A 13,978-nucleotide genomic window follows, 5' to 3' on the forward strand; every position below is an offset into this window, starting at 1 on the left:
CATGAAGGCGTTTGCCGAAGACCGTGATATTATGATGTCGCCTAGAAGGAGCCTCATCGGGAGTATGTTCGCTACGCAAGCCATGATCATAAGTCCTCTCCTGAAGTGGTACCTACAGCACGGACTTGTAGTATCGAAGATCCACCAAATCGTCGAATACACCCCACAGCGATGTTTCCAAGACTTTGGCGAGGCGGTCTCAAATGCTCGACGCGACGGTGATCGGGATAAAGACAAAGCTATTATCGCAGACACCATGAAATTGATCGGCAATTCATCATATGGTAAAGCCATTACCAACAAGGAGAGGCATCGCACCGTGAAAGTTGGCAATTTCATGGACGCATCAAAGTGTGTGCAAGATATCAACTTTAGGGATGCTGTTCCTATCAGTGACGACTGTTACGAAATTGAGATGGCGAAGAAGACTATCACGGAGAATTTACCCATACAGATCGGTCTCTTTGTATATCAATACGCGAAGCTCCGCATGTTGGATTTTTACTACAGCTTTCTGGTCAAGTACTTGGATCTTTGTGATTTTCAGATGTGTCAGATGGACACGGACTCGGCGTACGTGGCTCTAGCCGGGAATTCCATCGAAGCCCTCGTCAAACAAGACATGCGAGAGGAATTTGAACGAGACAAGTGCAACTGGTTACCTCGAGATGACACTCAAGAACATGCTCGTTACGACAAACAAACACCCGGTCTGTTCAAGGTTGAGTGGGTAGGAGATGGTATCATTGGACTTTGCAGCAAAACCTACTACTGTTTCAAAGATGGAGATGGTGATAAATACAGTTGTAAAGGTATCAACAAACGCCAGAACGACATCAGCAAACAACTGTACCTCGACGTCTTGCAGAAAGGAGAAGCTGCCTCACGAACAAATCGCGGTTTCATCATCAAAAATAATGTCGTCTTCACGTACAACCAGATGAGAAAAGGCTTCTCATACTTTTATCCCAAACGAAAAGTCCTCGAGGACGGAGTGTCAACAACTTATTTGGACATCTAAAATTCGTGTGATGGTGTGACCAGCGGGCATGATGTCCAATTTGTTCAACAATTGCATCAACGACAGTTTGATAATTTGGATTTATGTTTTCGGTATTCCAAGATTAACGACGATGAATTTATCGTATTGACATCAGATTGATAATGATGTAAAATATTGCCATATGCTCGCTGTGTTTTTAACTGTCGTAGGATAAACATAGTAGCAATATGTTGCAGTGTATTTAGTTTAAAGCTTTGGTAGAGTAATGGTTGGCGACCGAAAGAAGTTAATCCAAGCGCTCACTTATCGCACTGGACGTGATCTCATTCATGCCATTTGACATGGATCCAGAGATTCCGTAAAGGGGAGGCGCCTTTAAAGTTACAAAGTTTACATATATACAGATAAGGTTCTCTGGATTCGTTATCTGTCATTCGCATTTATCTTTGCTTTGTCCAAGCCATTGCAAACAATTTGTTTTATCAATATTTATTTATTAATCGACAGCTTCTTTCATATTTTTCTTGTTTCTAAAACAACTTTACCGAACGAAATCACACTTCTGCGATGATTAACCGTTGTTTGTGTAGTATCTGTCATTTCAATTTCAATTTGACAAATCGCGCTCTAACCCACTATTCTGAATGGGAGGATCAGTTAACGTTCTGTTAAACCGATCACAGAGCTATGTCTCTGAAACTGATTTATTGTGTACATGACCAAATTTACCAAAGTCACTGATAACTGCGATATATGACAGAATATGATTCATACGTACCGCATTGCAATATTAATTGTTATATATTCTGTACATAAATATGTCGTCCTTGTTATGTACCTTTTGATGATCATTATTGCGTTGACCCGAGCAAAATCAATGAATAAGCTTGTGCACAGGAAACGCCAATTCACCGTGTGTTTTTAGAATTGTAAGTGGTGGAAGTTTGAAAGGAAAGTGATAATGCGATTTACTCTGCAAAGTGAATAACATCATGAAGGGGCTTGTGTGTGACATGCTTGCGTGATTGAGTGTGACTGTGTGATGATTGTGTGAGTGTGCGTGTGTGCAAGCTTATACCTATGTCTGTACGTGCGTATGTGCGTGCATCGTGTGTACGTTGCTTTAATAAGGTGAACCTGTTCGCAATAAGGATATCGAGTTTTATGATACAGAGATATTTAGATACAAACTACATATCTATCACTTTGGGGGGGGGGTTTCAACACCAGAAGCTACCTGCACATCTATCTGAAAGAGAAGAGCCAATTCAAAACTCGTCATACGAGATAATCTATGTGTCCCCTTTAACAAACAATATATTTCAACAGCTCAACACAACACATAACTTCACAATCATGTAGAGTAATATCTTTTGACAAAGCATGTGACGCTTACGTAATATAAGACATATCTAATGGTTGGCCAGGATACCAAATTCTGTCATGTAAGCATACCCTCTACGTCTTCACACTTGTCTACCGATATCTCGTAGCAAAGGTAGCTGTATTATTCGAAGAACATTTTCACGTCATACATTAACCGCTGTACTCTTGGCGTACTCTCAAAGCCCACCAATATTCGAAGAACATATTTCCCGTCAAAAATCAACCGCCATGTTGTTTGTTTACCCGCTGCTTAGTTACCAGAGACACCAACAAACCTTTTTTTCAACTTGAGGTGTGTTTGCTTGTTGCTATGACGACCAATCAACACCCGATTTGTTTGTTTACCCGTTGCCTAGTTACCAGAGACGTCCATGACCCTTTTGCGTGACCTCCTATGCAAATTAGCCCATTGTTATGCTAATAATGCAGCTGTCATTTGTATGACGCACCTCTTGACCCCCGGGATAGGTGCGTCAAAGTACCAATGTGCGTCATACCTTTTAGGTACCATGACGTACCCTCCGTCACAAAAAGTGACCCACCTCTATGAGACATTGACGCATTAACCAGTCAAAATGGTGACGCACCTCTTCGTGAAAATGACTAACCCTTGACGCACATGTTATTCGCAGTACGTGCCAGACTGGAATGCTGCAGAGCTCTGTGTGCGCTCACGCAATTCGCTGCCTGCGAACTGTGTACACCGAACGGAACTTCGCCCGCGTGAATCCCTATCGCCTACGGACCCTGGATGTTTACTTCGATGGCCGTGGTACTGTATCCCCATGTTGTGGGCGGCTGGCTGGGGGAGCGTTAGTATAGTAGCTTAGCTGCACACTGTAGCCAGCTGCCACTACACTCCAGTACCCTGTTTCGATTCGAATCGGGGTAGAAGCGTTCCGTTGTGCAATGTCTGCTTCTTTTTCTCTTCTTCTTCATCCGCTTGTCCCTTGCTTCCCAAGTATGAAATGATTTTTAGAGTGTTGTGTGTGTTTTTTGTAACGTTATTGCATCATTTTTCTGCAAGGAAGAGGTGAGTTTCTGTTCGTGTATTGATGTGCACTGCAGTAAATGTGCAGGTGAAAAGCGTTCGAACTGTCTTTCCCGAGTATCGTGGAAGCTCGATGTATTTCTCGGCCTATCAAAGGAGATCTCATACAACAGAATACTTATAACAAACTATTTTCCGGTCAAAATGAATTGATTTCCTTTGTTTTGTATCGTTTATTGACTTGATCCTAAGGATCTTGTCGCAATACCGAGTTTCCAATGTGTATTTATTTTCACCTTATTTTCGCGTAGCTTTCGGTGCTGTAAACTGTTGCTATAGGGCCTAAGCCTACCACTAAACTTACCGTTTTCCACCCAGGTCGAAATTCCCATAGAAACCAGTAGAAACCAGTAGAGACCTTCTACTGGTTTTTAATGGTTTCCGGATTTGAGTGGTTTCTATGGGAATTTCCAGAGGGTTCCAGTAGGATCCCCATAGAGACCAATAGATTCAACTGGTCAAAAGACCAGAACAAACCAATAAAAACCAGTAGAGTCTACTGGTTTTCAAATGGAGTGTTAAATTTAAAATTAGACCAGTAGAATCCAGAAGAAATCAGTACTGTTTAATGGTTTCAAGTGGAGAGGGAAACCTGTAGAGAACAGTACAAACCAGAAGAGTCGACTGGTTTCAAAACTGGGTTGAAAAAAGACAAGTCAGACCAGTAGAAACCAATACAAACCAGCATTTTTTTAAATACATGTTAAGACATTACTTGTCAACCAGTAAAAACCAACAGGTACCCGTGCAGCCTACTGGTTTGAAGATGGCTTTAAAAGAAGGGAAAACCAGTATGAACCAGTATAAACCAGTCACTTTTCTGCATGTATAAACATGAATTAAGTCAAACCAGTAGAAACCAACAGGTACCAGTAGTAATGGCTTGAAGAAGGTCATACAATTGTGATGAAGTAATGACCAGCATAAACCAATAGGAACCAGAATATTCTACTGGCTTAAAATGGGGGTGTCGAAATATCAAGTCAAACCAGTGGTAACCAGTACAAACCAGTCAATCTCCTATACATGTAGAAACAAATAAGTCAAACCAGTAGAAACCAACAGGTACCTGTAGAAGTCTACTGGTTTGAAGAGGGTTGTAGAAGTGTGAAGTTATACCAGTAGAAACCGACAGAAACCAGCAGAATCCACTGGCTTTAAAATGGGGTGTCAAAATATAAAGTCAAACCAGCGGAAACCAGTACAAACCAGTCAATCTCCTATACATGTAAAACAAATAAGTCAAACCAGTAGAAACCAACAGGTACCTGTAGATAGTCTACTGGTTTGAAGAGGGTTGTAGAAGTGTGAAGTTATACCAGTAGAAACCGACAGAAACCAGTAGATTCCACTGGCTTTAAAATGGGGTGTCAAAATATCAAGTCAAACCAGTGGTAACCAGTACAAACCAGTCAATCTCCTATACATGGAAAAACAAATAAGTCAAACCAGTAGAAACCAACAGGTACCTGTAGATAGTCTACTGGTTTGAAGAGGATTAGTAGAAGTGTGAAGTTATACCAGTAGAAACTGACAGAAACCAGTAGATTCCACTGGCTTGAAATGGGGTGTCGAAATATCATGTCAAACCAGTGGTAACCAGTACAAACCAGTCAATCTCCTATACATGGAAAAACAAATAAGTCAAACCAGTAGAAACCAACAGGTACCTGTAGATAGTCTACTGGTTTGAAGAGGATTAGTAGAAGTGTGAAGTTATACCAGTAGAAACTGACAGAAACCAGTAGATTTCACTGGCTTGAAATGGGTTGTCGAAATATCATGTCAAACCAGTGGTAACCAGTACAAACCAGTCATCTCCTATACATGTAAAAACAAACAAGTCAAACCAGTAGAAACCAACAGGTACCTGTAGATAGTCTACTGGTTTGAAGAGAGTTGTAGAAGTGTGGAGTTACACCAGTAGAAACCGACAGAAACCAGTAGATTCCACTGGCTTGAAATGGGATGTAAAAATATCAAGTCAAACCAGCGGAAACCAACGAGTACCCGTAGAGTCTACTGGTTTGAAGAGGGTTGTAAAATTGTGAAGTAATACCATTAGAAACCGACAGAAATCAGTAGATTCTACTGGTTTAAAATGGGGTGTCAAAATACTTCTAACAAGTCAAACCAGTAGAAACCAACCGAGTGCCTGCAGAAACCAATAGAAACCGGTGGATTCTACTGGAAGTTGTCAAACAACAGAACGTCGTTACAATGAACAACTTTTATGGAAAATTTTGTTAATTTTGTTATCATGGGGATATTAACAATTGCAAAAAAAAATATATATATAAGTCATATATTTTGAAATAAAATTATACTTATGTAATTGTTATAACCTAATTGTCTTTAAACTCGTTATGCTCATCAATGAATCCCTGGGACTCAAACGGCAACATGACGTCATATTCTACCGCGCAGCTAGCCGTTATATGCAAACGAGCTACTTTTGGCGGGCAGCGCAATCCGCCGTCCGCTCCCCGGCCCTGCGCTGGCTGGCTGGCCGGCCGACCGCCACCGCATTCATATTTGAGCTGTACGCACGTCGTACTGTGCTGTCGTACACACATCAACGCACCCATCGCAATCCGTTCAACTCTGTCATCCAGCAGCCAATTATACCGAGAAAACTCCACTTACGATTGCATTTGTGTTTCGGAATGAGAATCTTCAATGAGCTCAGGAAATCTAAGGTTTAGTTAGCGGTAAACATTGACGTTTTATTTCATTTGAGAGTGACTTTGATGTCGAGTTTGCTTCCAGGCCGTATTCAACCATAGCTGATCATACTAGATGACGATCGGAATCGAAGCCGTGCGTTTGAACGCTACGTTTTTTTTCGGTGTACTAGTACGCCCTATACCCTGCGGTATGTTTCAGAAATGTCGTACACCATACTACATGTATGAACGATTTGAAATGTGCGAGCTAGTGACATCGTGAAAATTGACGAAACAATCCACTGTGAATCCAAACTGTATCTGGTACTACCGTTGTGGTGGTGGTACGTGTCGGAGACTGACAATGCCCGATAATGGACTGTGAGACACTGGAACAGCTACAGCCACCAGTACGCAGTAGGTTCACTGATATGCATAGCCATGCTGTACTCGATCGTCTGCAGTGCAAGTGTATGAGGAACCCGACTGAGACAAACCGAGCACCAGTGTTGGCCAGTTAGAAGGTTAGTGAGTGTTTTGCCTTAGACCTCTTGTTAGCCTAGATTTAAAGTATTATTAACGCTAACTACAAAGTTAGATTTAAGTTAGCTCTTTATATCACTCAATATCAGTTTGTGTGCCATGATGGAAACATTCTGTTTGCCACATTAGACACCAACAAAATAGTGATGATTTGAGAATACATGTACATTCATTTTTTCTCATCTACATGTATTTAACTTGTAGATTTATGTTGAATCGTATTTTGGACATGCAGTGAGCAAAGTTGTAGAAAAAAATGCCAAGCTTTGCTTATTTCATGTGTGTTTGTAAATTGTATGACAAATCTGTGACCATTTATGCGTACAAAAAGCCAGTATACAATTCATAACAACAGTTCGTAGGGAACACCGCTTGCTAGTCAATCACCAAGTAAAATACAGGCTATGCCGGTTACCCGGTACATTGTAAGTGAGAGAAATGGAATTGCCAGAAACACTGTCTACCCTGTGCTAGTGATTTATCGATCGGTGGGTGCGGGTTTGTGCATTGAGTAGAATTTGTGAAGTTAACTATAACATGCCCTTGACAGAGTCAGGCGTGCAAACGTAACATATGTTGTACGTATGTATAAAGAGTTCAAACTGAAACACTAGTTGACCTATGTAATGATACGATTGTTGAATGTTGATCTCCAATGAAGAAGAAAAATGTGCTGATTTTATTAAACAAATGTTCTCAATTTGGCAAGATTTACGTAGTACAATATATCACTTTAACATCAAACATTGAAAATTGATTGATTACTCGAAGTTCTCTTTCTGTTTGTTTTGTCTGTAAGTATTAGGAGACGATGAAGACTAGAAGAAGCCAGCTAAGGTCGACTTGCGGAGCTCCGTTATGCCACGTACCTGGTCTTTTGACTGCCACGAGTGGGCCCTACATCTTCCCTTGCCTTCAGAGAATGATGACCTCACTGAGAGTTTGGGCCTTCAGCATTTTGAAATCGTCATACAAGCACCAGATGGGCCCAACCAGGGAGGCCTGGCCAAATATTTGCTGTTACAAAAAGTGTATGTTGTCAGCTTGTCACTTCAGGAAAATTTCAAGATATTTTCACATTAGTGAAAGAATTATGTGAGCGAAAGAAATGTAAAACTGAGAGAACCATCATATTCAGCCAGACTCATCATCATCAGTGCAGAGATTTGTTAGCGACAATGTACTTTAAAGATTGACTGGAGGAAAAGGAGTGTCACTATGTCCTGTGTTATTCCATCACTGGTGACAGCGTAAATGAGGAAATACTTGTACAGTACCGTAATGTACAATGTACAAGTTTAGTACATACATGTATGTCAAAACCAGATGACTGGGCTTGGGTGATCTTCTGTGCTACAGTGTATCTTTACATTCATGATGGGTACAAGTATAAACTGCAAGAAAGTCAGCATATACTTAGTTCATGTACAGTATTTTGATTTTGCACAAGAGAGTTGCTGTGCTGGTAGAGGAGGGGAAGATTCCTGCGCTGTACTGATGGCAAAGGTATAGCTGTACTTGCTATCGGATAAAAAGACTTATGGGTGTGAGCCTGAAGTGCAAAACCTTCCGCGTCCATGCTGTGTTGTTTGTGCTCAAAGTTGTGTAATTGAATCATGCAACGGTGTACACTGTATTTTTTTCTTTTTTATTTTAAATGGTCAAATGGGTAATGTTCAGTTTGATGCATTTTCTTTCTTTAAAAAAAAAAAATGAAATTAGTGTAACCTTGCAACTTACAGACCTGCCAGTTTGCAAATGATAATGGATGATTTTATCAGGTCCCAGGTGAAGACTCTTGACTTATTGTGAAAAATCTATGACTACTATTAGACATTGATTAAACCTCACAGATTGTGCATACCACTTTCCAGCTGACAGAACAAGGACCTATTATAGAAAGAAACTAGCCCAACCAAATGCTGTGTGCAGCAAAGGGACAGGGCTGTGTATATTTACAATATAGTAAGAAAGGTGATATACACTCAAACAAGGTAATTACAGGTGAATCGTATTTTGGTCCTTGACATAATGAGGTTCTCATGTTTTTAAAAGGCTATTAACTAACATAAAATGAGCTGCCAAGCATGCGTGAGCATTTTGGTAATTGAAATCTATTCTGTAAACTTACACATTCAGATGTGACTATGAATTTGTTTATTTGTTTATTTTCCTCTTCTTTTTTTTTTTTACTCATTGCCTCTTACCTACAATATCCAATCCGATTTTGGTGCCGCTTTTTTTTAGCACTATCTATGATCGATGCTGTTAGTGTTATCTGTGTATGTACAGTAGATGTATGTACTTGGATGATGCCAGCAAGACAGCATGGTTTATTTTACATACATAATTATGAACATCTATTCTTTGCCAACCACCAATGCTGTATTTTGTTTTGTCAAGTGAAGGTTTGTTTGTCATGCCATCAGTTTAATATCTTTATTATCAAGTTTGTTTGTGTACGTATGAGTTTTGCATCCTTTCAGATGAACATTTTCTATGATTAGGGTAATCATCTTTATGTTATCGCTTTAACAAACAAATGGGGCATATGGAAAGTGCTCAATGACGGGAATGTAAACCTTGTATTTTTGATGTAATACAAATTTACATGTTTTTGGCTTTTTTTTTTTCAAATACCTGTCGAGGCCTTATTTGTCTTTCAAAAAAATAAATTCCTGTCACATAATCAGTTGAACGAAATTGTTAACTGAAATAAAAATTCTTTGGCTTGGCAAAACAACATGGTGAAAAAAAAAGTAATCTGAATAATGAATACAAATGTAATGTACTCATGTAATATGATTATCATCCGTTGACCTGTAATAAAATTTCCTCAACTTAAGACTGTATTTACTCCAGACTTACAGTGTGTGATAGAAGTCTCATGTTTTGATCAATGTATGCATACAAATGCAGTGTGAATTTGTGTGGCATGTGTTGTGTACATGTGTGCATTCTTAATTTTGAACATTCAGGTATGTCTCGTTCAGTCGAAAATTGGTTAGTACTGTACATTAGTTGATCATCTGGTGGCACCATTACAAATAGGTTTTTTGTCTGTTTGTTTGTTTGTTTGTTTGCTTTTTTTTTTGCTGATTTGAAGAAGAATTTGTACTACTAGCGCACATCCATTATAATGGACATGGTTCTATGGAAACTTTTTTGCAATGTATCAAAAAAGTAAAAAATCACGTCCTTAAATTATTATCTGTATTTACAACTGTACTACTAGTGTACATTTACAATGTTCTTTCTTGCATTGTTGAGCGGTAACAACATTTTAATGTAACAAAAAGAAAACTGTCGGTCCTGAAGATGTCGTTATAATGGGAGTCACTTGAAGTGCAAGTTCTTCTTCCAAATGCATTGGTACATGCTGTTACTGGTTCAGTAGGAATTTCTTCTGGTTTCTACTGGGGCCAGTACAACATCTACTGGTATTCTGTTGGTTTCTTCTGGTTTCAGTAAGGCATCTACTGGTATTCTTCTGGTTCCAGTAGAAATTCCTACTGGTTTCTACTGGTTCCAGTAAGAAATCCTGCTGGTTTCTACTGGTTCCAGTAAGAAATCCTGCTGGTTTCTACTGGTTCCAGTAAGAAATCCTGCTGGTTTCTACTGGTTCCAGAAGAAATCCTGCTGGTTTCTACTGGTTCCAGAAAGAAATCCTGCTGGTTTCTACTGGTTCCAGTAGGAAATCATGCTGGTTTCTACTGGTTCCAGTAAGAAATTCAGCTGGTTTCTACTGGTTCCAGAAAGAAATCCTGCTGGTTTCTACTGGTTCCAGTAAGAAATCCTGCTGGTTTCTACTGGTTTTCTACTGGTTTTGTTAAGATTTCTACTGGTTTTGTTGAGATTTCTACTGGTTCCAGTAAGAAATCCTGCTGGTTTCTACTGGTTTTCTACTGGTTTTGTTAAGATTTCTACTGGTTTTGTTGAGATTTCTACTGGTTTTATTGAGATTTCTACTGGTTTTGTTGAGATTTTTACTGGTTCCAGTAAAAAAATCCTGCTGGTTTCTACTGGTTTTCTACTGGTTTTGTTAAGATTTCTACTGGTTTTGTTGAGATTTCTACTGGTTTCAATGAGAGTTTTCATTGGTCTCCACTGGATTCTATTGGTTTAAATCAAGCATTTTTACTGGTTTCTACTGGTTCCAATAAGAATTCTTACTGGTCTGCTACTGGTTCCAGTACAAATTTCCTACTGGTTTTCTACTGGTTTTATTTCACTTTCCATATTGAAACCAGTAGAAAATCGGTCTCCACTGAACCCGTACAAACCAGTAGAATTCTACTGGTTTTAGCTCTACTGGTTTCTATGGGAATTTCGACCTGGGCACTGTCGTTTCTCACACATCGTTTGGTACGATTTCTTCCATTTTATATCACTTTATCCGTTCCCTTTATACTTTGAAGTATTTGACGTAATTCTTTCAAGTGTCTCGCACTGCTATTTTCGTAACGGCGATTTCTCCGCTTTGCAATACTTTTTCGAATCGAAGCGACGAAGTTTGATACCAGCCGCTGTATTGTGCCGTGTGTTGTCTTTTCTAAATATTTGTGTTGTTGGGAGGTGTTGATACTTTGTATTTGTTATTTATTTTTCTTAATGTTGATAGGAAAAGGCTAAAATGGTGTGAGTGATGTCTGATGGTGATGATGATAACTATGCTGGTGTAAAAAGACGGCTTACTGTGAATACTGAGCGTACGTGCCGTTCGTTCCATTTTACTTTCCCTCTTATTAGGTCCTACTCTTATTCTTCTTTCCCCTTACTCTTCTTTTCCTTTCCAAGAATGATAAAAAAAAAAGAAATTACATACACCTCACAACAAAATAGAACCACGTGCTACCAACCTTCGTAAAGTTAAATCTAAATGTTCAATATCAGCAAAGAATAAGGGGAAAGCACGAATGACAATAAATTAGAGCGAAGAGATTGTTTTACATGCAGTCTCTTCGGCTCGAAGAAACTTGACACCCCACCCCTCTCCCCTTGTGGAAATTTCCACAAAAGCAGGTGCCACACCCAGGTGCGTGCCAGACGGAAGAATGCGCGCACTGGAATAAACAGCGTGTAAATATCATGGAAATATCGATCGAAGAACCAGCTCATTAGTTGAATTAAAGGAATCATTGCAAAGATATCGTGATTCTATAGCCTTTCTTTTGGCGCATAGTAGGAAACATCAAACAGTCGAATATAATGTACTTGATCGAATATCTTATGTTCCCTGAACAATAAAAAAAAGATCGATTAATCAGTCAATTAAAAATGCAACTGAGCCAGAAATACTTAAAAGGTCTCGTATGCCCATATCAGAGAAATTCACTACGAGTAGTTTCAATGAGATGCAGTCATCACCTGGTTAGACAACAAAATCATGACAATTAATTTCAGTTCACGCTCATGATAACTGCTTATTACTTATCAAAGTTTTGGCTATCAACATTCGTTCGTAGGTGTTTTTTTGTTTGTTTTGTATGTTTTTCCTCGTGAAAGACGTAATGATTTCTTCGTATCGAACGTAGACTGCATGTTTACCGTTTATCCAAACAGTAGGCGCCTAGGCGTACTTTCTGAATATATTCAGAAATTTCTATCAACATTTTAAATATATTACAAGACTCCCAAATACCAGTTGAAAAATTTTTAAAAGAAATCGAATTTTTTAGATATGAACAACAACAAAACAAAAAAAAATGCGTAGGAAAAAACCACTTCAACCTCGAATGACTTCGAATTTCTCTAAACCGTTCCCTAGTTCATGGACATCCCATAGAAACGCGTGTTTTGATATACACGTTGCTATGGCAAACTATCTAGTTTCGCGAAACTACGGCCTGGCCACAGTAATTTTTTCCGTAACCTCCCGCCTCCCCTTCCCCGATTCGAAAACAGCTTGATTGAAGCCCCTGCATATTTAAACACGAACCTTATTAAACCCAAGTTAGGTACATGGTTTATATGGCTAGTGTTTAAATAGAATTTACTATTTTAAGATAATGCAGGTTTTAATAGACTCTCAGTAATGTTAGTTCCATAATCGTTTGTATGTGTTTTGGGGCATGGCCTCTGCCATGCCTCGCTTTCTGTATACGTATGTACGCGTGTACTGTATGTATACATGTACCACATGGTCGACATCACGCACGTGGTTTTGCTGCAGGTTCCACGGTCGACGGTCGATGCTACACTACAGTGAATGCGATTGAAGGATAGCGAGCTTCGCGATGCCGCGGGCTGTATGTGATGATTTTAATCACAAATCGTGTTTGGTAGTGTGGTTTTGGAGCAAATTTGTACTCAAACTTTCTGAAAAGACCTTTAGTCTGACATCAGATAGAAAAAGAAGACATACGAGAATGAAGTGAGTATCAGTATGTTATAATAAAACTGATTGAAAATTGTGTCATTTTCGCGTTTCCAGGAGCCGGTGAATTCGGCCGACTCGCGATCGCGAGTTTGTTTTATTCTGTTACGGAGGGATACCATGCCCCATGCAAGAAGCCTCGCAAAATTACATGACGGTCCCATTAACGAACCTTTTGACACACTCTGGTTAAATGACCGACTATGACGCACATAATGGGTCAGTATTGTGACGGACATTTTGCTCCCGTGACGGCACCACGCGTCATCAAATTGGTGGTACTTGACGCGACCATGACGCACATTTCCCGGGGGTCAAGAGGTGCGTCATACAAATGACAGCTGCATAACGTTACATCATCGCACCCATTGTTCGCGTTCACTCAAGCATTTGTGCGCGATTGGACTTCCTTATTCTCTATGTGGTTTGTAGAGGCAGGGAGGTGTTCCTGGTATAGTGTGTAGCCTCTAGTATGGACATAGTGTTTAATAACTGTTCGGCGCCTTATAATAGATACATGTTGATCACTATTTCTCTTTCTAAGAGAGAATTCTAGAGAACATGAACTATATTTCGTTTATAGGAATCTATAATGTTTCAAATGGACGTATACTGGAAAATTACTGTATGTTGGAAAAGAAATATAAGCTGACAGTTACAAAATTCATTCAAACCTATAGTAAGTATCCAACTTGATATCCTTTGAGCGCAGTCCTTCAAAGATCATTATCAGTAACTTCACCTCTCTCTCTCTCTCTCTCTCTCTCTTTCTCTTCGTGTCTGTCTGTCTGTCTGTCTGTTTTGTTGGCATACACATTCCTTTACATCGCTGTAACAATAGCATCCGCAAATAACATTCACTTATTTAACTTACCATTTCAGGTATTTCACCTGTAAAAAAATCTTATACCAACATGAACGGCAAACTGGTAGACTAAAAGTGGTTGTTTCCC

The 13,978-nt window shown here is 39.5% G+C and overlaps 1 protein-coding gene across 1 annotated transcript; it reads left to right on the plus strand.

The window, feature by feature from the left end:
• Window positions 1–256: 256 nt before the first annotated feature.
• Window positions 257–1,021, plus strand: LOC140234124 (uncharacterized). Its single transcript, XM_072314198.1, has one exon. The coding sequence runs from the start codon at window positions 257–259 to the stop codon at window positions 1,019–1,021; it is 765 nt and encodes a 254-aa protein (XP_072170299.1).
• Window positions 1,022–13,978: the final 12,957 nt, after the last annotated feature.

This window comes from Diadema setosum, chromosome 10, assembly GCF_964275005.1.
Source record: "Diadema setosum chromosome 10, eeDiaSeto1, whole genome shotgun sequence".
In the NCBI taxonomy this organism is placed as follows: domain Eukaryota; kingdom Metazoa; phylum Echinodermata; class Echinoidea; order Diadematoida; family Diadematidae; genus Diadema; species Diadema setosum.

What these genes read in the sequence shown, in the direction of transcription:
- LOC140234124 (XM_072314198.1), top strand. Translation starts at nt 257, where the DNA reads ATGAAATTGATCGGCAATTCATCATATGGTAAAGCCATTACCAACAAG.